At 40.9% G+C, this 26,304-nt stretch overlaps 1 protein-coding gene across 1 annotated transcript in view; it reads right to left on the bottom strand.

Annotated features, from left to right (window-relative positions):
* LOC139468575 (E3 ubiquitin-protein ligase TRAF7-like) overlaps positions 1–26,304 on the bottom strand; it is a 174,922-nt gene that overhangs the window by 92,098 nt on the left and 56,520 nt on the right. The window contains exons 8-9 of the mRNA XM_071250637.1: positions 14,047–14,122; positions 7,388–7,446 (exon numbers count right to left, since the gene is read on the bottom strand). Coding sequence (XP_071106738.1) covers positions 7,388–7,446; positions 14,047–14,122 — 135 coding nt within the window. The remainder of the gene's footprint in view (positions 1–7,387; positions 7,447–14,046; positions 14,123–26,304) is intronic.

Genomic DNA, 26,304 nt, shown 5'->3' with positions numbered 1-26,304 from the left:
AACAAACAAAGCTTGTCAGTGTAGATAATCTTCATTGTGTTACAACTGCAGACAGAAATTGCTCAGTCCTAACTGTTGATCATGTCCGGTCAAAATTTAAGAATGTCCGGACAATACTTTTTAAAATGTCCGGACAGAAAAATTTAAATGTCCGGTAAGCAATATTTTAGACCGGACATTTGAGATTCCCAATCGGACATGTCCGGCGCATATGACGGTTTCCGGACCCCTGCTTAGAACTGAAGACTGTATGAAGCCTGCACTAGCTAATACTTTACTAGCCAGTCTTTTGGTATTCCTGAATGATATTTTTAAAACTTGGAAACCTTTCAAAAAGCAAGCTTAAAGAATAAGGTATTGTTCAAGAACAGAAGAATATATCATTGTGCAACATTGTTGCCAGCAGCGTTACCTCCACTACAGACATTAATAGCACTTTCTACTGATGGCGTACACATCCCAACCTGAATCACTGCCACTAATCAAGAAAACACTTAACACCCATCCCATATGTGTTTTTTTATTTCTTGTTTAGTAGGTAGAAAAATATATAATGAGGAATACATTTAGAAAAAATATGTATGTCTAAATATGTTGTCATGTGTGCATTGATAGTTAAAACTGTCTCATCAGATTTGCAAGCTAACCAACTGTATGGAAATCCTTTTTGTGGTGAACACAAGTTTGCTTTTACAGGCCCCTACAGGTCCAGACTGCAACACAAAAACTGGACTGCTGCACCGAAGAATAAACCATTCATTTTCATTACATACATTGATTTCATAACACATTGGTGAATTTGATTTGTTGGATTGTTGTTGTTTCAGCCGCACGCAGCAATATTGAAGCTACATGTAAATAATCAAGTCTAGACCAGACAATCAAGTGATTGACATCATGAGCATCAATTACGCCACAGGGATATGACATGCGTCAACCAAGTAAACAAATCTGACCACCCAGTCCAATTTGTTGTGTTTTACGACAGCGCATGGGTTGCTGAAGACCTGAATTCTAACCCGAATCTTCATGAGAGAATCAGAAAATCATAACAGCAGAAATCCTTAAAACTTTAGACATTGTCCTAGGATCTTTAAATCAACAGCTGCAAACCAAATTTATCATCCAGAACTGGCTCACGGAGAAGATATGCTTGGGTGAGATCAAGAGATATCTACATTGTAGATATCGCTACTGTGGAATTGCATCACAATGCTTTGCAGACCATTGTGACATCATTGGTTACCTTAACGTCACAATCAAATCACATCACTAATGGCTCTGCTACTGAAGCTGTTAGCAGTACTTTTTACACTCAGACACTGCTTATTACTGTATACAAACTGAAAAGGTTGGAAGAATGGTGTTGGATGATAAATAAAATCTCACGCTCGTGTCTTTTGATATAAAAAATATCAACACTCACTAAAAGTGTAAAAACTTCTCGACAAGCCTCAAGAGTTTTTCCACTTTTATCAACTCATGTTAATATATATGATATCAAAAGACACTCGGGTGAGATTGGCTATGTAGCCATATATCCAAGAAATGTAGGCTGGAGTTACCCTTATGTAGTATGCATATCAGTGATGGAGGACAAATGCTGCATCACCCTGTCTTGGCAACAAGCTCCACAAACTTCATCAACTGAGTATGCTTCTAAAAAACATGCATCTTAAACTCAACATTCAACAGTCTTGACTCGTGACACTGTGTATCAAGCAGTTATAGTCCTGGTGTGTTATTTCACTGACAAGGTTTTAGGATGGTGAGAGCCAGAGTATGGCTTTGGAAATTGATGTTATTGCAAAATGTGTCAGAAAACGTCCTGGAGGAGATGAGGGTGTTAACTGCCATATTGTCCTGCTGGCAGGTGCCATTAATTCCCAGTTCCACACCACTCTGTGCTGGCAGCAGCAGGCAGGCCTAGCCCAACAAACTCTTCAAATCCCCACCCAATCACACACGAATGCTTAATTGAATATGTTGGCAAAATCACAGACTTTTGATTGCTGTATTGAGCTTCATAATTAAATCATGACAGCAGATAGAATGGTGTTGCTGAAGACGTAAAGTGCAGCAAGGGCATCTTTTTGAAACATTTTGTATTTATACATAAGCGCAGGCTTAAAAATATAAATTTAAAATGAAATGAATCAAAATCAGGTGATGCCATAACTCGCCTGACCAGGAATACCACACTGTCAGAAATGAGGACAAGTTTCAATTTAGTTCTCCATGAAACTTTCAATAAATCTCCACAAACTAAAGAGAAATATCTTCAAGCTGGTATTTAGATGGAATACATCACAAATCCCTCATTGTGCTGATGCTGGAAGTAAGAAGCGAATAAATGGATTGGTTGGTCGCGCTTGGAGACTTGGCTACTGCATGTCATCGTATCCCAATTGCATTGATTGATGCTCATGATGTCAATCACAGGACTGTCTGGTCCAGACTCGATTGATTAAAGGCTGTCATCATATCGCTGTGATATTTTTGACTGAGGTGTTAAGCAACTAACAAAAAAAACATTGTGTCTGGAATTTAAGAACCTTGCTAGTCGTGTGATCAGAAGTGTTTTAAAGTGGTGATCATGGACAGCGCAATATGTGGGGTGATCTTTGTGAAAATATATGCAGTTAAAACCATGTTTCAAACAAAAGGTCAAGCAAAGCAAGAGACAATCTGCAATACACAGTGCAAATATTATTCTGGACATGCATTGTAAACTCAGACATGATTGACAGACTACTATGTGAGCCTTGTTTCCACGCCTCCCTGCTAGTTGTATGTCAGTGGGCTTTTTGATGACCTTGTTTACTTTATGTCAAGCTGATTCAAGTTGTCTTGTTTTGCCCAAACAGAAAGGCATAAAATATTTTTCCTGGCATCATGACTTCAAAAGCAACACAATTACTATCTAACCCTGTCCAAAATTTACTTTTGTTTTTAACCCACAGATGGGATTCTTCCCCAAATCTATATGATTCCTGAAATGAGAGAAATAATATATACAATGCTCATCTGTTCACTGCAGGGTTGTTGATCCAACAATCTACATTACAAACAAACCTCACCATCAAATATCAATACATGAATTCAGACACTGACCAGGGTATTTATTTTCCATGACAAACTGATCTAACCATGTCAATATGATTTCCAAGTCATTTCCTCCTTCAAGTGTTCAGTAGCTGCTATGTAACACTGGCCAGCTCCAAGGACATGGCATACAATGGATGCCGGGCCGACATAGACAATGTGGTGGCAAGACTGAAGGGAGGGTCACCGAAGTCATGACATGCTCTAAAGAAGTTGTTTTAATGTTTATAACATGCTGAAGGGGCGTCATGTTAGTGGTGGAAGTATTGATACATTCATCTGATTTCATGACACACTGGAGATATGTGTCTCTGTGGCTCACTGGTGTATCCAAACAAATCCCCAGTATCCAAACCATACAGTAATATGTAGGGATGTCATCCTTCACAGTTGTATCACTGAATCACCAACTTAATCTGACAATATGATACATGATATGTCTGCCAATAAATCAATTCATGCTTAGTGGCTGAATCGCTTGTTCCACATGGAATATTGACGAAATTCTGCATCCCCGTGTAAACTTGGTGTTTCTTTACCAGTCTACCACACACCAAAGTGTTAAATCTGTCTAAACAACTGTAAACAGTTGGATGAGAATGGATGTAAAGTACCCAGTCATTCAAAATATACACAAAACAAAACCACATTCACTTTCAATAAAATAACACTACCAATGTCAAAATAATGACATTAACTCGGATAACAAAATACAGTTATCACTGTCAATACAATAACAGCAGTCAAACGATGATCCATTGATGACCTGTGAAGATCCGGGGTAGAATAGCTCTTCAGCAACACATGCTAGCCGTAAGAGGCGACTATGCTTGTCGTAAAAGCTGACGACTAACGGGATCGGGTGGTCAGACTCGCTGACTTGGTTGATGCATGTCATCGATCCCAATTGCATGGATCTATGCTCATGATATCAATCAATGGATTGTTTGGTCCAGACTCGATTATTTACAGACTGCCGTCATATAGCTAGAATATTGCTGTGTGCGGAATTAAACAACAAACAAACAAACAAATCCATTGATGACTGAATATATGGAGCAGTCAAGTGATGATCCATTGATGACTGAATATATGGAGCAGTCAAGTGATGATACACTATGACTGAATATATGGAGCAGTCAGATGATGATCCACTTTGACTGAATATATGGAGCAGTCAAGTAATGATCCACTATGACTGAATATATGGAACAGTCAGATGATGATCCACTATGACTGAATATATGGAGCAGTCAAGTAATGATCCATTGATGACTGAATATATGGAGCAGTCAAGTAATGATTCATTGATGACTGAATATATGGAGCAGTCAAGTGATGATACACTATGACTGAATATATGGAGCAGTCAAGTGATGATCCACTATGACTGAATATATGGAGCAGTCAGATGATGATCTACCATGACTGAATATATGGAGCAGTCAAGTGATGATCCACTATGACTGAATATATGGAGCAGTCAAGTAATGATCCATTGATGACTGAATATATGGAGCAGTCAAGTGATGATACACTATGACTGAATATATGGAGCAGTCAAGTGATGATCCACTATGACTGAATATATGGAGCAGTCAAGTAATGATCCATTGATGATTGAATATATGGAGCAGTCAAGTAATGATCCACTATGACTGAATATATGGAGCAGTCAGATGATGATCCACTATGACTGAATATATGGAGCAGTCAAATGATGATCCATTGATGACTGAATATATGGAGCAGTCAAGTGATGATCCACCATGACTGAACATATGGAGCAGTCAAGTAATGATCCATTGATGACTGAATATACGGAGCAGTCAAGTAATGATCCACTATGACTGAATATATGGAGCAGTCAAGTGATGATCCATTGATGACTGAATATATGGAGCAGTCAAGTGATGCTCCACTATGACTGAATATATGGAGCAGTCAAGTAATGATCCACTATGACTGAATATATGGAGCAGTCAGATGATGATCCACTATGACTGAATATATGGAGCAGTCAAGTGATGATCCATTGATGACTGAATATATGGAGCAGTCAAGTGATGATCCATTGATGACTGAATATATGGAGCAGTCAAGTGATGATCCATTGATGACTGAATATATGGAGCAGTCAAGTAATGATCCACTATGACTGAATATATGGAGCAGTCAGATGATGATCCACTATGACTGAATATATGGAGCAGTCAAGTGATGATCCATTGATGACTGAATATATGGAGCAGTCAAGTGATGATCCATTGATGACTGAATATATGGAGCAGTCAAGTAATGATCCACTATGACTTAATATATGGAGCAGTCAAGTAATGATCCACTATGACTGAATATATGGAGCAGTCAGATGATGATCCACTATGACTGAATATATGGAGCAGTCAAGTGATGATCCACTGATGACTGAATATATGGAGCAGTCAAGTAATGATCCACTATGACTGAATATATGGAGCAGTCAAGTGATGATCCACTATGACTGAATATATGGAGCAGTCAAGTGATGATCCATTGATGACTGAATATATGGAGCAGTCAAGTGATGATCCACCATGACTGAACATATGGAGCAGTCAAGTAATGATCCATTGATGACTGAATATATGGAGCAGTCAAGTAATGATCCACTATGACTGAATATATGGAGCAGTCAAGTGATGATCCATTGATGACTGAATATATGGAGCAGTCAAGTGATGCTCCACTATGACTGAATATATGGAGCAGTCAAGTAATGATCCACTATGACTGAATATATGGAGCAGTCAGATGATGATCCACTATGACTGAATATATGGAGCAGTCAAGTGATGATCCATTGATGACTGAATATATGGAGCAGTCAAGTGATGATCCATTGATGACTGAATATATGGAGCAGTCAAGTGATGATCCATTGATGACTGAATATATGGAGCAGTCAAGTAATGATCCACTATGACTGAATATATGGAGCAGTCAGATGATGATCCACTATGACTGAATATATGGAGCAGTCAAGTGATGATCCACTATGACTGAATATATGGAGCAGTCAAGTGATGATCCACTGATGACTGAATATATGGAGCAGTCAAGTAATGATCCATTGATGACTGTGCAGGCAATACCGCGGCTAGAATAAGAGTGAAATACTCGACCCCCCAAAAGTAATTTTTCGGAGGGCACATAATGTAGGCTTTGTCTGGTAGTTAGAATGAAGGTATTTTGTTGTAAGCTTTATCGAACATGACAGTACTGGAAAGTGCTCTACTGAAGTCTTTTATGTACACAGTTGGGAATTCCACAAATAAAAGTTCCTCAATTCAATTATGTGTTTGAAAGGTGCCTCGTGTTTGGGCAAATGGAACTGATCAAACTCATTGAAATCTTCATCTCCACAGAAATGCTGTTCCTTTTAGAACAATAATCAAATTAGTAACAAATTGTAACTATGACCAGCATACATATTGCCTATTAAATCTGAAAATAAACATTGTATCTTTATCTCACATTGATTTCCCTATCAGCAAACAGGAAGCAAAACATTTTCAGTTTCCTTGTTATATTTAAAATAATATCTTCAGACAAGCTAGAGATGTGATCCATCCTTGAAAAAGCAGTATGATGAAAATACACGACACTCTACAGAGTTGAGACATACTTATTGCGCTGTTCATGTTAGAAGAGCGAGAGCAATCTGGGAACTGAAGGGGGCAACATCAAGGGTGGACATTGTATCTCTAACTCAAGTCCTACCCAGCAAGACTGTACTTTGGGTGAATCAGTGACTGAGTGAGTGAGTTGGGCTTAATGCCACTTGTAACAGTATTCCAGTTATATGACAACATGTCAGCTTGATGTGGGATGCAGGTCTTAGAAATTTACCGCTTTGGTGAAACCCACAAGCACAGGTATGGTGCTGACAAACCTGGAATATAATTGGGGGAACCGGGATTCAAACCCACAATCATAGATTTCTGATGACCTGTTACTGTATTTGTGAATAAATATTAGTATTCATTACTCTAGATTCATGATACGTATCGTATTTCCCTCATAGTGTATTCGTTGCAGCCCTACCATTGAATTAACGAAATCTGCAATATGCAGAAAATTCTAAACCCAGCATAATCCTAACTCTACTGATCACAAAAAGCTAACCTTGGCACTACTTCTTTGTCATAACTGTTGACATTGATCAATAACACTTTACCTGCAACTACAGAAGAATGCTGTCCAAAAAATCTAAAATAACTAAACACAAAATTCCACGTACCTGTACTTCTGGTGAGGGCAGCGGACATTGTTGCATGATCGCAAGTGGTCATCTAAATCCTGAAAACGGAAACTTTCGACATGATTCCTGGACATAACATATATAACAAACAGAACAACATCACTTCACCCTCGTGTCACTGGATATCTTTCGGTGACATCTGTGACAATCAATAACAGAGCTGAACATGATCAGCCAGGCTTGAAAAATATTTCCTTCATACAAGATGAAAAGTTTCAGGAGTGGATAGATTGTAAAGAAGATTATGTGTGAACTGATTTTTGATCCGTGACAATTTCCTTTTCCAAATGAACACCCACTTTCCACCCATTGACTGCCATGTCCAAATATTTATTCAGTATTTCACAAATTACTGTGTTAATATGGATTAATAAAACTCCTAGGATGCTAAAAGCAATCGTTGCTGGAGACATGCATGAATGTTTCATGAAATTCTGTCTCTTATTGCGTTACATCAGTGTAAATTCATTTTTAATCTCTTCTCACTGACTCCGCTGGAATAATTAGCGTCAAAGCTACATCAGCCATGATTTCTGATCTTGTTATCATTGATTCTTGAATCATGTATTTATATCTGTCTGAAGGACCACAGAAATATTAACCCCAAAGTGGAATACTGCAAGAGCCACACCACCAACTTCCTTCAAACCTGCAGAATGTGGCCATCAACATTCTCACAATGACAAGTTCACTTTAGAGTGTGATAGAATCTGCTGTGGAACTCTGGTTCACTTATGGATTTCAGCATGTTCAGTTAATTCCATCCCAAAATAAAGTCTTTACACATAAGTCAGCCTCAGGACCATGATGCGACTCTGATCCCAGACGGGGCTTCAGATCTTTAGTCTATTTCCTAACTTTGTGTATCATGCCCTGGCAAGGCCACCTATGTGATCAATACAGTGTTTGAAACCCAACAAGACACTCAGCAGGTGACCCAAAAATGTTGCCTGCCCAATCTTCAAGCTACCTAGCATTATATACATCAAACAAATTGTGAAAAATAAGAGACAAATCAAGTCATTATTCAGTGGAAATAATGCAAACAAATACTTCAGAATCTACGAGGAGTTATGACAACACTGAATACGTAAATGAGTGTGAGTGTGAGTGTGGTATAATGTGTGTGAGTGGGGGTGGTATAATGTGAGTGTGGTATAATGTGGATGAGTGAGTGTGGTATAATGCGAGTGAGTGTCGTATAATGCGAGTGAGTGTGGTATAAAGTGAGTGAGTGTGGTATAAAGTGAGTGAATGAGTATGGTATAATGGGTGTGAGTGAGTGTGGTATAATGTGAGTGAGTGAGTGTGGTATAATGTGAATGAGTGAGTGGTATAATGTGAATGAGTGAGTGAGTGTGGTATAATGTGAGTGAGTGAGTGAGTAGGTGTGGTATAATGTGAGTGAGTGAGCGTGGTATAATGTGTATGGGTGAGTGTGGTATATGTGTGTGAGTGTGGTATAATGCAAGTGAGTGAGTGTGGTATAATGTGAGTGAGTGAGTGAGTGAGTGTGGTTTAATGCAAGTGAGTGAGTGTGGTATAATGTGAGTATATCAGTTTATATCACAGTGTGTCAGTTTGATGTCAGAAGAATGTCATGTAGATCTATCACTTTGGTGAAACACAAACATCGGAATAATGCTGATAAACCCGTATACAATTATAGGTAACTGGCATATCTTGGGGGGAATTGTGGCGTCTTAGATGACTCAGTTAACAGTGTGCATGATGTCATAGAGGGAATGATGTCTATGATGTCATAGAGGGAATGACGTCTATGATGTCATAGAGGGAATGACGTCTATGATGTCAAAGAGGGAATGACGTCTATGATGTCATAGAGGGAATGACGTCTATGATGTCATAGAGGGAATCATATGTGCGTGATGTCATAGAGGGAATCACATGTGTATGATGTCTTAGAGGGAATCACATGGGTATGATGTCATAGAGGGAATCACATGTGTATGATGTCATAGAGGGAATCACATGTGTATGATGTCATAGAGGGAATCACATGTGTATGATGTCTTAGATGGAATCACATGTGTATGACGTCATAGAGGGAATCACATGTGCATGATGTCACAGAGGGAATCACATGGGTATGATGTCATAGAGGGAATCACAGGTGTATGATGTCTTAGAGGGAATCACATGGGTATGATGTCATAGAGGGAATCACATGTGTATGATGTCTTAGAGGGAATCACATGTGTATGACGTCATAGAGGGAATCACCTGTGTATGATGTCATAGAGGGAATCACATGGGTATGATGTCATAGAGGGAATCACAGGTGTATGATGTCATAGAGGGAATCATGTGTATGACATCATAGAGGGAATCACGTGAGTATGATGTCTTAGAGGGAATCACATGTGTATGACGTCATAGAGGGAATCACATGTGTATGATGTCATAGAGGGAATCACATGTGTATGATGTCATAGAGGGAATCACAGGTGTATGATATCATAGAGGGAATCACATGTGTATGATGTCATAGAGGGAATCACATGTGTATGATGTCATAGAGGGAATCACATGTGTATGACGTCATAGAGGGAATCACATGTTCATGATGTCATAGAGGGAATCACATGTGTATGATGTCTTAGAGGGAATCACATGTGTATGATGTCATAGAGGGAATCACATGTGTATGATGTCATAGAGGGAATCACAGGTGTATGATGTCATAGAGGGAATCACAGGTGTATGATGTCATAGAGGGAATCACATGTGTATGATGTCATAGAGGGAATCACATGTGTATGATGTCATAGAGGGAATCACATGAGTATGATGTCATAGAGGGAATCACATGTGTATGATATCATAGAGGGAATCACATGTGTATGATGTCATAGAGGGAATCACATGTGTATGATGTCATAGAGGGAATCACAGGTGTATGATGTCATAGAGGGAATCACATGTGTATGATGTCATAGAGGGAATCACATGTGTATGATGTCATAGAGGGAATCACATGTGTATGACGTCATAGAGGGAATAACAGGTGTATGATATCATAGAGGGGATCACATGTATATGATGTCACAGAGGGAATGACATATGATAATGCTATTTTATTGTCCCAGGATAACCCACCATGCTTGTCTCTCTGTTCTTGTTTCAGCCATATTCAATCTATATTCCATCAGACTGTAAAGAATCAAGTCTGGACCAGATATTCCAGTGATGGATCATAACATCAACAATTCGGGCCATTGGGTGACACATAATCAACCACCTGGCCAATGAGGTTGTCTCTTATCACCAGCATTATTTGCTGGGGACTATTCTGGCAGCCCCTTACGTTCACCGTGCAGTAGGGTCACAGGGACCAGTGGTCCTGATAAGCTGGAACCCCTTCAGCATGGTGAAAGCTCTATCTCAACACATGCACTCACATTTCATGTGTCCATAGGTGCCAACGAAGCAACAAGCGCATAAATATCTGTTCAAAAGATAAATTGAGGTTTCTCAGAAAATGAGATAGTTTCCCCAGCAGTTCCTGCAGCCCTGTCATTTCAGCGACCCAGCACCGAAGCATCTAATGCACTACAACAACCTGAGTGCATCAATACTGATTACTTCTGCTGAGGTGACTGGGAAACAAAGCCAAGAACAACCTTCCAGCTGTCCCAGCACACCAAGTTTGTGAATAGTCAAACTCAACATGGGTTGCAACCCTGGATGGCCATTGCCCTGAGTGTAACTGATGGCCTGAGTCATTGAGTTTTACGCCGTTTTTAGCAATACCCCAGCAATATCACGGTGGGGACACCAGAAATGGGCTTCATACATTGTACCCATGTGGAGAATCAAACCCGGACCTTCAGTGTGACGAGCGAACGCTTTAACCACTAGGCTACCAAACTGCCCCCTGATGGCTTGAGAACAGATGGGGTATATTCATAGGGGTTTGTTCCCACTGTGCTGGCAGATAATTCGGATTAATTAAGATTAATCAAGTTAATCCAGATTAGCCGTCATGCCTTGCTGCACTGCCGACACCAGCCAGGTACTAATTAGCTATGGTGAAAAGTATTCATGAAATTTGTTCACAAATGTCAACGATGAACTTTCGTGATATGATTTAACGTGTCATATGTAATTGTGTATTTTTTTTTGAGTGAATACTTTTAATCAAACATGTATAAATGAGTAAGAACATCAAGAAGCACATCATTGTTTCATTTCATAATGGCAAATAACTGAACAGTGGGTCGAGGGAGAGGATAGAAATATTTGGAACCATTTCGACACCTTGGGTCCCAGAACCACTAGAGGGGTGGCACTCCAGAATCAACAAAATCACAACCAGCCGTCCCAACATTTACCTATTTATCAGTTTGATTCAATCTGAACAAACGATAACGGAAGTTACGATAAGCCAATTGGAAACGGGTGGTAGAAAACGACCCAATAAGAGGCAGTACTGCGAAATGGAATATGAACTTGATCGTCTAAAAATGTGCCTGGTTTCTGGGACAAAATGTGTTATGTCCTACAGAGATTCCGTTTTCCATCTTGTTGGGTTATAAATCATTGTATGTCTGAAATCAATATATTTACGAAATTCATAAATTGTGTTCCGTGCTCCTTTTCCATTGGAACATTTTAATCCTTTTATTGATGAAGGGTAGATTAGCTAAATCACCCTAAACAGTAGCTGCTGGCACAGTGAGAACACCCCTTCAGAGGTGACCCTGCATGCATGGCATGCCGACTTGGGTTATTCAAGAAATTGATCCGTGGATAATTCAAAGTGTTGGATCTTCGTATCTCAGTGTTTGTCTTAGTGTATGGGACATTACACAAACAGCATGTCAGCTAACTACAAGGGCTGGTCAAAAGGTTCTGAGCTTAACAAACAAAACCAACAATTGTGATAGTGTTTCTAATCATTTGTTGCAACATAATCTCCCTACTTTTCAATACAATTCTCATATCGATAGTGAAGCTTCTCAATTCCAGTCAGGAAGAAGTTTTCTGAAGCCACCCTGAAAAACCCATTGTCACGGCAGCTTTGAGGTCATCGTTGTCGTCATAGTACTTTCCACAAAGGTGTTCTTTCAGTTTAGGAAACAGGTGGAAATCACTTGGTGCCAGGTCTGGTGAGTATGGGGGGTGGGGAAGCTTGGTGTTATCATGAAGTAGTAGAACTCCAGCAGTTAGCATTCCCAGCCATTTTTATTTGATAGAATCTCTCAGGCGATGAAGCAAATCAGCATAGTAGGCCCTGGTAATCATCTTTTGACTTTCTAAGTAATCAACAAAGATCACACACTTTGCATCCCAGAATACATTATGGCCATAACTTTCTTTACTGATCTTGAAGACTTGAATTTCTTTGGTGCCAGAGAAGTGAATTGGCACTTTTTCATGGATTGATATTTCATAGTGGTAGACCCATGTTTCATCACCCGTTACAAATCTCTTTTTGAATTTGACTAAATCTTCCTCTAATCTTTCTCTGGCAATGTCGGTTCTTTTTTCCTAAAGATCAGAATTTAGAAACTTTGGCACCCAACAAGCAGATATCATATTCATCTGTAAATGTTCATGAATAATAGTTTCAATGGATCCATGGCTTAGACCTGTGTCTTGCTCAAGTACAGCAATGGTGATACGTCTATCTGACAGTATAAGGTTTTCTATCTCCTTGATGCAGTAGTCTTCATTGATGGAAGTTGAAGGAAGCTCAGACCAAGGGTCATCATCAAGGCTTGTTCCCCAGCCTTAAACCTAGCTGCCCAACATTTAACAGTGGAATAGCATTCATCCCTATACACTTGTGACATTTGGTCATGAATTTCTTGGGGAGTACTTTTCTTAAAAACTTGATGACTACTCAAACAATGTACTGCTTTGACTAGTTCACTTTGTTATGGCCCATAGTTGAAAGTTAGTCAGGCTTAGAACTTTTTTGACCAGCCCTCGTACTTCTGATCCTAAGTACATACTTGAATCTGCCTGGGTGTGTGCGCAGTGCGTGCGTTCGTGTGTGCGTATGTTAAGGATGACTAACACTCTCCATTATACAGAACAAAACTGACCAAAATGACAGTGGTTCTAAAAACATCTCTGGGCCGTATGTCTCATTACCTCTCAACACCACCCGAGAATGAAGCTGATACCTACTTGAATTGCTCGTATGGGGGCTGCCCCAAATAAAATCTCATTTTGATATTTCAAACTGACCATGACCCACCCTACAAGTCACAAGATCAACTAACACTGTAGCTAGTCAGCATTCCAAAAACCTCCGAGAACATTACTTCAATTTTCAAATGTTGAAAGATGCATGCAAGCAGAAAATGAATAACTCCCTAAAGAAAAACATGATTTAAGATAGGAAAACACAAACAGCCTTTTAGGTTTAATGTACCTCACTGCCCAAACAACACAAAATATCTGCACATATTTAGAAAATGACAGCAATTATTTTTACAACTTTTGATCCAAACACATTTAGTCATTGAAACCTTTATGGTAGTTGCTTCCACAGGGAAGTCCTAAATACCAAGGGACGTGCTACAGCAGACATATCAGCGCCTCCTCAAAGCAACCTGGGATAGCAATTGCTTTTATCCCTCATGTGAAAATATACCAATATTTACCTTCTTCAGCAATGGTGGGCAGCCTGCAGCATTGGGACACTCCACTGGCATGTAATCACAGTCCGCTTCATGATCGCTGAAATTATAAACACAAACTAAATACTCTCGTACGGAAAAGCTTTTCTAATCAATAAATTATTTATAAATCCAGTTATTCTCTGGAAGGTCTCTCGAGAGTCATTTGTTTAAAAAATTGTTTTATATGTGGAAGATGTTAATGAAGTTGGAACAGAATCAGCCAATGCTACACATTATGAAACATTAATACTTCTATTTGCAACCCTAATTGATATCACACTGACAAATTGTCAAGGAAGAAGTTAGTTTTAAGTGCTCTCTGAAAATATTTATTGTCTGCAAATATAAGTCAGGCAGAATTTCTGACAGAATCCCACCATACTGTGGGCCTTGGACTAATGTGGTTTAAATGCTGCCATCATCACAAAATCAATTGTTATGTCAAATGTAAAGATTACCAAAGACAAGGAAAGTTTCAGAAAATAATAAATAGTGACAATTGTGGAAGGAAGGAGTGGTTGACTTTGAATCGGCCACAGAATGTCATGGCAAGATGAACCCCGTTCTCGTCCTTTCATAAACATGGCACTAGCACTGGAATCAGCACTGGAATCAATTGCCAAAATGACGGTGTTTGGGGTGAGTGAGTGAGTTGGGTTTAACAGCTCTCCAATCCAGATTCCAGTTATATTTCGGCATACCAGTTTAGGGTGTAACTTGCAGTGCTTTAGACAACTGGGCAACCCCTGCATCCCGCCATCTTGGAATAACAAAATATGTGTTAAACCCCTTCTTCACAGCCTTCTAGCATTGGAATCACGTGCCACAATGACAGTCAAATGATACCAAACCATCTAAAAAAAACCTCTGCTCAGCCTTCCATCATAACGCTACTACAATATATATGCAGTGATCTTTGGGAGACTTGTCTGTGTGTCCACCGGTGTCACCGTAACCTGGCAACACAGACTGATGGTCAGACTACTGACAACTGAAGATTACCCGGTCAAAATCAGCCGGCCTCCATGACATGGCTGTATCATGCCTGACAACTGATATTACCTTCATACATTCAATCCACCATTGATACAAATCATGTCTGACCTTCCCCGACATGTCGGACACATTGAGTTAAACTAATGACTGCAAGTCAGATAGGTTTGATGCATACTTACCCAGTTAAACATACACATCTTCATAAATAAACAACTTTGACAGAAAATTGATAGACTCTTCTGCTGATACTGCTTGGCCAAAGATCAGAAAAGTTTAAATTGCAAGACAATTACAGTTCGGGGCGGCTTCCTGTGATCAATCAGTGAGGTGTGTGTGAGTACAACATACGAAGTTTGTATTTGGCCTGCACTTGACAGCTCGGCTTGTGCAGTCTCCCTCCAGGATGTCCTCTAACATAAAGATGTTACTTCGGGAGAATTCTGTATTATTGATCTGGCTCCACAGACTAAATGCTATTTCAAGTTCATGATATCGGTGGGAAACAAAAAATACACCCATAGTTTCAAGAAAGCACAAGTTTGACACCTGTGGCCCTTCTCAGTGAGTGAGTGAGTGAGTGAGTGAGTGAGTGAGTGAGTGAGTGAGTGAGTGAGTGAGTGAGTTATATCACAGCATGTCAGCTTACAAATGGGAGGAAAGCCCCGAAGTGATGCATGTCTCCGATATTTACCACTTTGGTGAAACCCACCAGCATCAGTAAGGTGCTGACAAACCTAGAAACATATTCTTGGCAAACGTGATTTCAAATCAATAATCATAGGATTCTGGTGTGCCCAAGGGACGCAACTCTGAACAGTGAACTACATTGCCTCAGACAACTGGGCCACCTGATTGTGAGCATATGCTGCTGGAATCCCATTCCAACAGGTGAACCCCAGGGGGTTGTTTACTTCATGAACCTCACCATTGTACATCACCTTCCACCATTCTCATCACTCAGACCAACTGAAAGCTTCAAAGACCGTCTGACAGGCACCATGGGAGAAGTTCAGACTACCACAGGGCCTTGCAAAGAGTGAGTGAGTGAGTGAGTGAGTGAGTGAGTGAGTGAGTGAGATTTGACCCCATTTTAAGCAAAATTCCAGGAGTATCACGGTGGGGGACACCAGAAATAGGCTTCACACATTGTACCTATGTGGGAAATTGAACCAGAGATTTTGGTGTGACAAGTGAACACTTTAACCACTAGGCTATCCCACTGCCGCCTGGCAAACAGCATGCGTAAAGGAAATGTGTCATATACACTTTGGGTGTGAGTGAGTGACTTTGGTTTTATGCCTCTTTTAGCAATATTCCAACAATAACACGGCGAGGGACATCAGAAATGTATACACTGTGGGAGTATACTCAGGAGGGAAGAACATGAAGAAATGGCTCTGACACATTCATGGACATTCGGATCCTCATGACTCTCCCCTTGACCTTGCATGCTGACCACGCTTATCCTCACGGGGGTCAGCTGATCCACTTACATGGTCACAAGTCCACGAGAGGAACTCTGAAGTAGCTTGTATAATGCAATAACTGTTTGAGCTATTCCAGCAAAAGCAATGTCCAGGATATCAAATGGTGCATCATACAGTATGCACAAAGTGCTGTATGCCCATAACATGCTTTCACTATGATTTAAATGCGAAATCAATGAATAGAAAAACTGAATTATCACGAATCGTAACTGATTTGCAGACCATATCAATGCTCACTTCAATTGGCACGGAAAACAAAGGACCCATTACATCTTTCTCCATGAATAGAATATGTAGCAAATACTGGGGATGAATGATGATGGCAAGAAATTCTTATGTGCCAGAGCAAGTCATGTTCTTCAACTGCTTTGAAGTCCCCCATTTCAGTCTGACCATGCATTCATTGCACTTTGACAGAGTTTCCAGTCGTAATGATTTTTGGATATTTGACATTTTCAAAGCTATCATTTCCCCTCCCACTTTCATGGAGCATCACCTGCGAGCTCCACAGTGTTTTACAGAAATGGAAGAAAAGTAACAAGATCAGTGATGTTTGTGAATGAATCCACTCAATCTCATTATGTAAATTATTGAACTGTTTAAGACAGATTTTTTTTTTCTTTCTTTTACTCTGAAGAGCTCAGAAATCGATGGCATATTCTAAGATAAAGTGAGTGAATTCTTTCTGAAATCTACAGCATCATTTTAAGTTCAGTGGGGCCAGACATTCCCCAACTAAATAACTGCAGTCAATAACTAAGAAGGTACATATATCACTGCAGCCCTCACCACCCAGTTATATCACAAGTCTTCAGTTATATCACAAGTCTTCAATGTAATAAACCAGTTATAACACAAGTCTTCAGTGTTATACACCAGTCATAACACAAGTCTTCAGTTATACACCAATTATATCACAAGTCTTCAGTTATATCACAAGTCTTCAGTTATACACAAGTTATATCACAAGTCTTCAGTTATATCACAAGTCTTCAGCTATACACCAATTATATCATAAGTCTTCAGTTATATCACAAGTCTTCAGTTATACACAAGTTATATCACAAGTTTACAGTTATATCACAAGTCTTCAGTTATATCACAAGTCTTCAGTTATATCACAAGTCTTCAATTATACACCAATTACATCACAAGTCTTCAGTTATATCACAAGTCTTCAGTTATACACCAATTACATCACAAGTCTTCAGTTATACACCAGTTACATCACAAGTCTTCAGTTATATCACAAGTCTTCAGTTATACACCAATTATATTACAAGTCTTCAGTTATACACCAGTTATATCACAAGTCTTCAGTTATATACCAGTTATATCACAAGTCTTAAGTTATATCACAAGTCTTCAGTTATATACCAGTTATATCACAAGTCTTTAGTGTTATACACCAGTTATATCACAAGTCTTCAATGTTATATACCAGTTATATCACAAGTCTTCAGTGTTATATACCAGTTATATCACAAGTCTTCAGTGTTATATACCAGTTATATCACAAGTCTTCAGTGTTATATACCAGTTATATCACAAGTCTTCAGTGTTATATACCAGTTATATCACAAGTCTTCAGTGTTACATACCAGTCATATCACAAGTCTTCAGTTATATTCAAGTTATCTCACAAGTCTTCAGTGTTATATACCAGTTATATCACAAGTCTTCAATGTTATATACCAGTTATATCACAAGTCTTCAGTGTTATATACCAGTTATATCACAAGTCTTCAGTGTCATATACCAGTTATATCACAAGTCTTCAGTGTTATATACCAGTTATATCACAAGTCTTCAGTGTTATATACCAGTTATATCACAAGTCTTCAGTGTTATATACCAGTCATATCACAAGTCTTCAGTTATATTCAAGTTATCTCACAAGTCTTCAGTGTTATATACCAGTTATATCACAAGTCTTCAATGGTATATACCAGTTATATCACAAGTCTTCAGTGTTACATACCAGTCACATCACAAGTCTTCAGTTATATTCAAGTTATCTCACAAGTCTTCAGTGTTATATACCAGTTATATCACAAGTCTTCAATGTTATATACCAGTCATATCACAAGTCTTCAATGTTATATACCAGTTATATCACAAGTCTTCAGTGTTACATACCAGTCATATCACAAGTCTTCAGTTATATTCAAGTTATCTCACAAGTCTTCAGTGTTATATACCAGTTATATCACAAGTCTTCAGTGTTATATACCAGTCATATCACAAGTCTTCAGTGTTACATACCAGTCATATCACAAGTCTTCAGTGTTATATACCAGTTATATCACAAGTCTTCAGTGTTATATACCAGTTATATCACAAGTCTTCAGTGTTACATACCAGTTATATCACAAGTCTTCAGTGTTACATACCAGTCATATCACAAGTCGTCAGTGTTATATACCAGTTATATCACAAGTCTTCAGTGTTACATACCAGTCATATCACAAGTCTTCAGTTATATTCAAGTTATCTCACAACAGTTGTCCGTTGTATCCCAGCACCAATAAGCAAGTCATTCCACCTAAACACTGTTAATATGGAGGAATTATTCGTAGACGAGGCTATTGGCATTTCATTGTGTAGGAATCTGTGTGAGAGTCAGTATGTTTTACACCCCTTTCAGCAATATTCCAGTCATTTCAAAGTGGAGGACATAATAACATATATCTATTGTGTTAAATTATAATACACTATTATGCATTAATAAATATATTTTTTAATCACTTTATGGCTGTGACCACAAGCGGATTGCAGATTTTATTTGGTCGCCAACAAATTAACAGGGGACATGAATGATGGAGTGGTATGGCTCGATGACTTCGTGCCATCATACCCTGACTGAATGGGATGCTTCATATACTATCAACCACTGGTTTGTCATGTCCACACTCAATGATTGAAAGGCCACTGTCACAGAGCTGACAATATTGCTGAGTGTGGCGTTAAACAACAAATAAACAAGCACATTATCAGGCTGGACATGCTCACCAGGCTTGTGAACCTCTGGTTTGTTTGTTTGTTGTTTAACGCTGCAATCAACAATATTCCAGCCATATGACAGCAGTGTGTAAATACTTGAGTCTGGACCACACAATTCAGTGATTCGTGTCATGAGCATCAATCCACCCAATTGGGTTACAATGAAATGCATCAACCAAGTCAGCGAGCCTGACCCCCCCCCAATCCTGTTAGTTGCCTCTTACGACAAGCACAGTCGCCTTTTACGGCAAGCATGGGTTGCTGAAGACCTGTTCTACCCCGGATCTTCGTGAGTCTCCATTTGAAGCAGCTTTGAGTTGGCTATCTTCCTCTGATGACTCCCAGTGACACCTAAACAAGGAGTACTATTCTTAAAGGAACAAACAAATGGATTCAAGAAAAAACAATAGTATCCTTCATATAGCATTCGTTCCCAACCTGACGTTGTGTCTTTAACTGATCTGAATATTGTTATGATAGCCATAATCAAAATGATCACATGTGATCACAAGAAGGAGCCAAAGAATTGATCTGCAAAAAGCATGCTTAGATGTATGACAAAGAACTATGTTTTCTCTGAGGAACGTAGGATGCTGTCTGATCACAAATGGCCCATCTGTATGCAGGTCTTGGTGGAATTAACGGTTTCAATGCCATTACAAAGGGCATGGACAAATTATATGTGCATCACAATCTTGGGAACAACTTGCATCACTGCTTGATGCATTCTTTGTCGCTTAGCGTCTATTTTTGAGTCGTATTATACTATCTGACCACGTTCAGATCCTGAAGTCATCAAATGAAGGGGTTATCGAGTATCTGCATAACATCTCACACAACTTAATATTGATGAATTAGAACTTCGTTTTTCGCCAAACATGATAAATTGAATCAATGTTTCTCAATTCTCAGTGACAAATTGCAGAGGAAGCAATGAATGTCTCCACACTTTTTAGTCACAGAAGACAGTGGGGTTCGGGAAACCTCTCCACAAACAGGTTACAGCGACCTGTGAGTAACATGATTACGGAAACCCTATCACCATTCCCAGTATCTCCACCATTTCATCTACAGATATTTCTTTCAAACACAACACCCAGATAAGATTAAAGAGAGAATTGAATCATCAGTTACCCACAAATGGGAAATAAGTCAAAATGTAGTGGACAAACTTTCTCCAATTTTAGCAAACAGCATTGCATCTTTAGGTTGATGTTGGTTGTTGGAGAGATTCTTTCATTAAGAGGCTATAAGAATCGCTGTAATTTCGGTGGTAAGTAGTTGAATGCATGGGCCTTTGCAAAAACACCAGACAATTCCAAAGGATAAATTTTGACATATTTCCCTTTTAGCGTTCCAATGTATTTCAAGCCAAACTAGTGCCATAGTGTTCCTTTGTCCAGCCCAAACAGATCAGTGAACATGAAATATCTAGTTTTCAGATCAAGGGCCTAATGTGAATGTTAGCCATGCTCGGGATTTAGAGCCTAAACCTCCTGATTAGTGATATTCTTCCCAGTATTCTGAGTGATTGAGGAGGGTCTTACACAGCTTCCAGCAACACTACAGCACTATCACAGGAAGGCGCTACAGAAATGAGTGAGTGAGTGAGTGAGTTGGGTTTAACGCTACTTTTATTCCAGTTATATCGCGGCGTGTCAGCTTAATGTGTGAGGAACCTAGAAACATAATCGGGGCGAACCGGGATTCGAACCCACAAACATAGGTTTCTGGCATGCACAAGGGATGCAACTCTGCACAGGGCATCGCGGCGCCTTAGATGACTGGGCCACCCGTGCCCCCACGACAGAAATGGGCGACACACGCTGAAAACATATTGGCAATAGAACCCTGGTGATGAGTGAACAGTTTTAACCAGCAGACTAACCCACCATCCTATATTCTTAGATAACTCCTCGGTTTGGGAACTGTGTTGGAATATGTCGTAAGTAAGCAACACTTGAGTGAGTGAGTCAGTATGGTTTTATGCCGCTTTTAGCACTATTCCAGCAATATCATGGTGGGAGACACCAGAAATGGGCTTCACACATTGTACCCATGTCGGGAATCAAACCCGGGTCTTCGGCGTGATGAGCAAACGCTTTATCCACCAGGCTACCTGACCGTCCCTTACACTTGAGAGTGATGTGATTGAATGGATTGTGTAGTCAGGCTGTAATTTGTTTGATTGCTTGTCATGTTGCTCATAATATTAATCACTGGTTTGTCTGATCCCAACTTGATTATGTACAGGCTGATGTCACACAGCTGTAAAACTGCCGAGAATGAAGCTAAACAACAAACAAGTAAATCAAGGCCATGCAGTGAGGATGCCTCAACATTATATGTGACCAACCGTTAAAAGATAAGGGACACAATGGGTGAAAAATCACAATTTAACTTTTCATTATATCTTAAAACTACAGCATTTTCGGAACACAAATATACAATTCCCAAGCTTCAATTCATATTTATTACATTTATACATGACATCACACATGGCTATCATCACTGAAGTAAGTGGACGTCAAACGTCTGTATGACATCATGGCATCAATGTATCCTAACACCCATAAGGTCCCTTTTGTCCTGGTGGGTCACACATCCCATCCTGCTCAGGAACATACTCAACAAACCTCCTGGGAACAGGAGAACAGCTTCTACTCCTGGATAAGCAGAAGACGTAGCTCATGTATCACTTCACTGTCACAGAGACAGCATACAGCCGGGTCGTGTCAGACCAGTCACTGCTAACCATGTATCTAGTCCAATCCATAGCCAATCACAGGGACATCTGTTTCTGATACCAGCAAGTACTCAGGGACTATGTTCTCGCTGACAATGTAAGGTTTAAGGTATGGCTTAAGGTAAAAAAAAATAAAACTTATTGTATTTTAATTGTTATCTCCTTCAGGCGTTCAATTGGGAAATCATTATTGTTCTTGTAAAAGATGCTGCCTTCATCAGCAGCACTGCATCTTCCGTTAGTCCTGAAGAACTTGGAACCCGTTGAGATTCCAGGTTAGATTTGGTCCCTTGGAAACTATGGTGGTTGTAATGGATTGTCTGGTCCAGGCCTGTTGACTTCGCTGATGGCGTGTCAATGTGCCCCATTGACGTGGATTGTTACTCATAATATCATTCACTGGATTGTCTGGTCCAGGCCTGTTGACTTCGCTGATGGCGTGTCAATGTGCCCCATTGATGTGTATTGTTACTCATAATATCATTCACTGGATTGTCTGGTCCAGGCCTGTTGACTTCCCTGATGGCGTGTCAATGTGCCCCATTGATGTGTATTGTTACTCATAATATCATTCACTGGATTGTCTGGTCCAGGCCTGTTGACTTCGCTGATGGCGTGTCAATGTGCCCCATTGATGTGTATTGTTACTCATAATATCATTCACTGGATTGTCTGGTCCAGGCCTGTTGACTTCGCTGATGGCGTGTCAATGTGCCCCATTGATGTGTATTGTTACTCATAATATCATTCACTGGATTGTCTGGTCCAGGCCTGTTGACTTCGCTGATGGCGTGTCAATGTGCCCCATTGATGTGTATTGTTACTCATAATATCATTCACTGGATTGTCTGGTCCAGGCCTGTTGACTTCGCTGATGGCGTGTCAATGTGCCCCATTGATGTGTATTGTTACTCATAATATCATTCACTGGATTGTCTGGTCCAGGCCTGTTGACTTCGTTGATGGCGTGTCAATGTGCCCCATTGATGTGTATTGTTACTCATAATATCATTCACTGGATTGTCTGGTCCAGGCCTGTTGACTTCGTTGATGGCGTGTCAATGTGCCCCATTGATGTGGATTGTTACTCATAATATCATTCACTGGATTGTCTGGTCCAGGCCTGTTGACTTCGCTGATGGTGTGTCAATGTGCCCCATTGATGTGTATTGTTACTCATAATATCATTCACTGGATTGTCTGGTCCAGGCCTGTTGACTTCGCTGATGGCGTGTCAATGTGCCCCATTGATGTGTATTGTTACTCATAATATCATTCACTGGATTGTCTGGTCCAGGCCTGTTGACTTCGTTGATGGCGTGTCAATGTGCCCCATTGATGTGTATTGTTACTCATAATATCATTCACTGGATTGTCTGGTCCAGGCCTGTTGACTTCGTTGATGGCGTGTCAATGTGCCCCATTGACGTGGATTGTTACTCATAATATCATTCACTGGATTGTCTGGTCCAGGCCTGTTGACTTCGCTGATGGCGTGTCAATGTGCCCCATTGATGTGTATTGTTACTCATAATATCATTCACTGGATTGTCTGGTCCAGGCCTGTTGACTTCGTTGATGGCGTGTCAATGTGCCCCATTGATGTGTATTGTTACTCATAATATCATTCACTGGATTGTCTGGTCCAGGCCTGTTGACTTCGTTGATGGCGTGTCAATGTGCCCCATTGACGTGGATTGTTACTCATAATATCATTCACTGGATTGTCTGGTCCAGGCCTGTTGACTTCGCTGATGGTGTGTCAATGTGCCTGGTTGTTATTGACAGGCCATGCAGCCTGGGTGGTCTGGCTTTTGGGGGTGTGGGTGGCTGCCTGATAAGCTGGGTGGTTGAGTGGCTAGGTTACTGGGTAAGTTGCTAGTTTGGCAGGATGGTGATTTTTTTATAGGTAGGTGGATTTGTGTGCATGTGGGTTAGTGGGTATTTGGTGGCTTCGTGACCTCATGTTCTGTAGGTTGGTGAGTATTTGGTGGCTGGGTGACCTCATGTCCTGTAGGTTGGTGGGTATTTGGTGGCTTCGTGACCTCATGTCCTGTAGGTTGGTGGGTGTTTGGTGGCTTCGTGACCTCGTGCCTGGTAGGTTGCTGAGTATTTGGTGGCTTCGTGACCTCATGTCCTGTAGGTTGGTGGGTATTTGGTGGCTGGGTGACCTCATGTCCTGTAGGTTGGTGGGTATTTGGTGGCTGGGTGACTTCATGTCCTGTAGGTTGGTGGGTATTTGGTGGCTTTGTGACCTCATGTCCTGTAGGCTGGTGGGTATTTGGTGGCTGGGTGACTTCATGTCCTGTAGGTTGGTGAGTGTTTGGTGGCTTCGTGACCTCATGTCCGGTAGATTGGTGAGTATTTGGTGGCTGGGTGACCTCGTGCCTGGTAGGTTGCTGAGTATTTGGTGGCTGGGTGACCTCGTGCCTGGTAGGTTGCTGAGTATTTGGTGGCTGGGTGACCTCATGTCCTGTAGGTTGGTGGGTATTTGGTGGCTTTGTGACCTCATGTCCGGTAGTTTGGTGAGTATTTGGTGGCTGGGTGACCTCGTGCCTGGTAGGTTGCTGAGTATTTGGTGGTTGGGTGACCTCGTGCCTGGTAGGTTGCTGAGTATTTGGTGGCTGGGTGACATCATGTCCTGTAGGTTGGTGGGTATTTGGTGGCTTCGTGACCTCATGTCCGGTAGATTGGTGAGTATTTGGTGGCTGGGTGACCTCGTGCCTGGTAGGTTGCTGAGTATTTGGTGGCTGGGTGACATCGTGTCAGGTAGGTTGGTTGGTTTGTGGGGTGGTTGGTTTGTGGGGTGGTTGGTTTGTAGATGGTCGGGTGGGTAGGTTGACATTTAATTGATGATGTGGTTGTTGGGTGGTTGCATGGCTGAAGATAAGCTTCACATCGAACAGATGTGTGGCTAGTGGCCAGTACATCCCCTGCTAGTAGGTGGGTATTTGGTGGGTGGGTGAGGGTAGGGTTGGCAGGGTGGCAGGGTGGCAGGGTGGCAGGGTGGTCAGTGAGGTGGTTGGTTGAGGGGAAGGGTGGAAGGGTGGCAGGGTGGCAGGGTGGCAGGGTGGCAGGGTGGCAGGGTGGTCAGTGAGGTGGTTGGTTGAGGGGAAGGGTGGCAGGGTGGAAGGGTGGCAGGGTGGCAGGGTGGTCAGTGAGGTGGTTGGTTGAGGGGAAGGGTGGAAGGGTGGCAGGGTGGCAGGGTGGTCAGTGAGGTGGTTGGTTGAGGGGAAGGGTGGAAGGGTGGAAGGGTGGCAGGGTGGCAGGGTGGCAGGGTGGTCAGTGAGGTGGTTGGTTGAGGGGAAGGGTGGCAGGGTGGCAGGGTGGCAGGGTGGTCAATGAGGTGGTTGGTTGAGGGGAAGGGTGGAAGGGTGGAAGGGTGGCAGGGTGGCAGGGTTGTCAGTGAGGTGGTTGGTTGAGGGGAAGGGTGGCAGGGTGGTCAGTGAGGTGGTTGGGTGAGTGAGTCTTAACACAGCAGCAACAGCAGGGGACATCATAGCTAGTCATGAAACACAGCAGGACACACTGATGAGAGTGTTATAGTGCCCCACTTAATGGACCTCATCAATATCTTCTCGTTATATGTCTTCCGGGCCAAATTACATCTTGTTCTACTGTCAGTCTCTCACTTTACAGCTGATGACAAAACACTCTCCACCACTGTGAGTAGATTGCTGACTGATAACAGTCACTCCACACCGAGTGTTACCTCACTCAACACCATTGTTCAGGGAAACAAAAACATTCCAACACTCAGAAGATGAAACACTTGCACATTCCTCTGAGCTCACGATGGAAAAAGTGATTTTCTGTGTGCTTAATCAAAGGTTGAAACGGTTCATTAATGAGTTAATGCATATATATTTTCTATGAAAAACATTAAATCATTCAAGACATTTTTCATCAACTCAAAAACAAATATGCATATTGATACAATGGAAGAAATCCATAAAAATACTTTATTAATCTTGGGTGAGATCAAGAGATATCTACATTGTAGATATC

This window comes from Haliotis cracherodii, unplaced genomic scaffold, assembly GCF_022045235.1.
Source record: "Haliotis cracherodii isolate W230 unplaced genomic scaffold, xgHalCrac1.p SCAF_2, whole genome shotgun sequence".
NCBI lineage: Eukaryota > Metazoa > Mollusca > Gastropoda > Lepetellida > Haliotidae > Haliotis > Haliotis cracherodii.
This window is presented reverse-complemented; position numbering and strand designations above follow the sequence as displayed.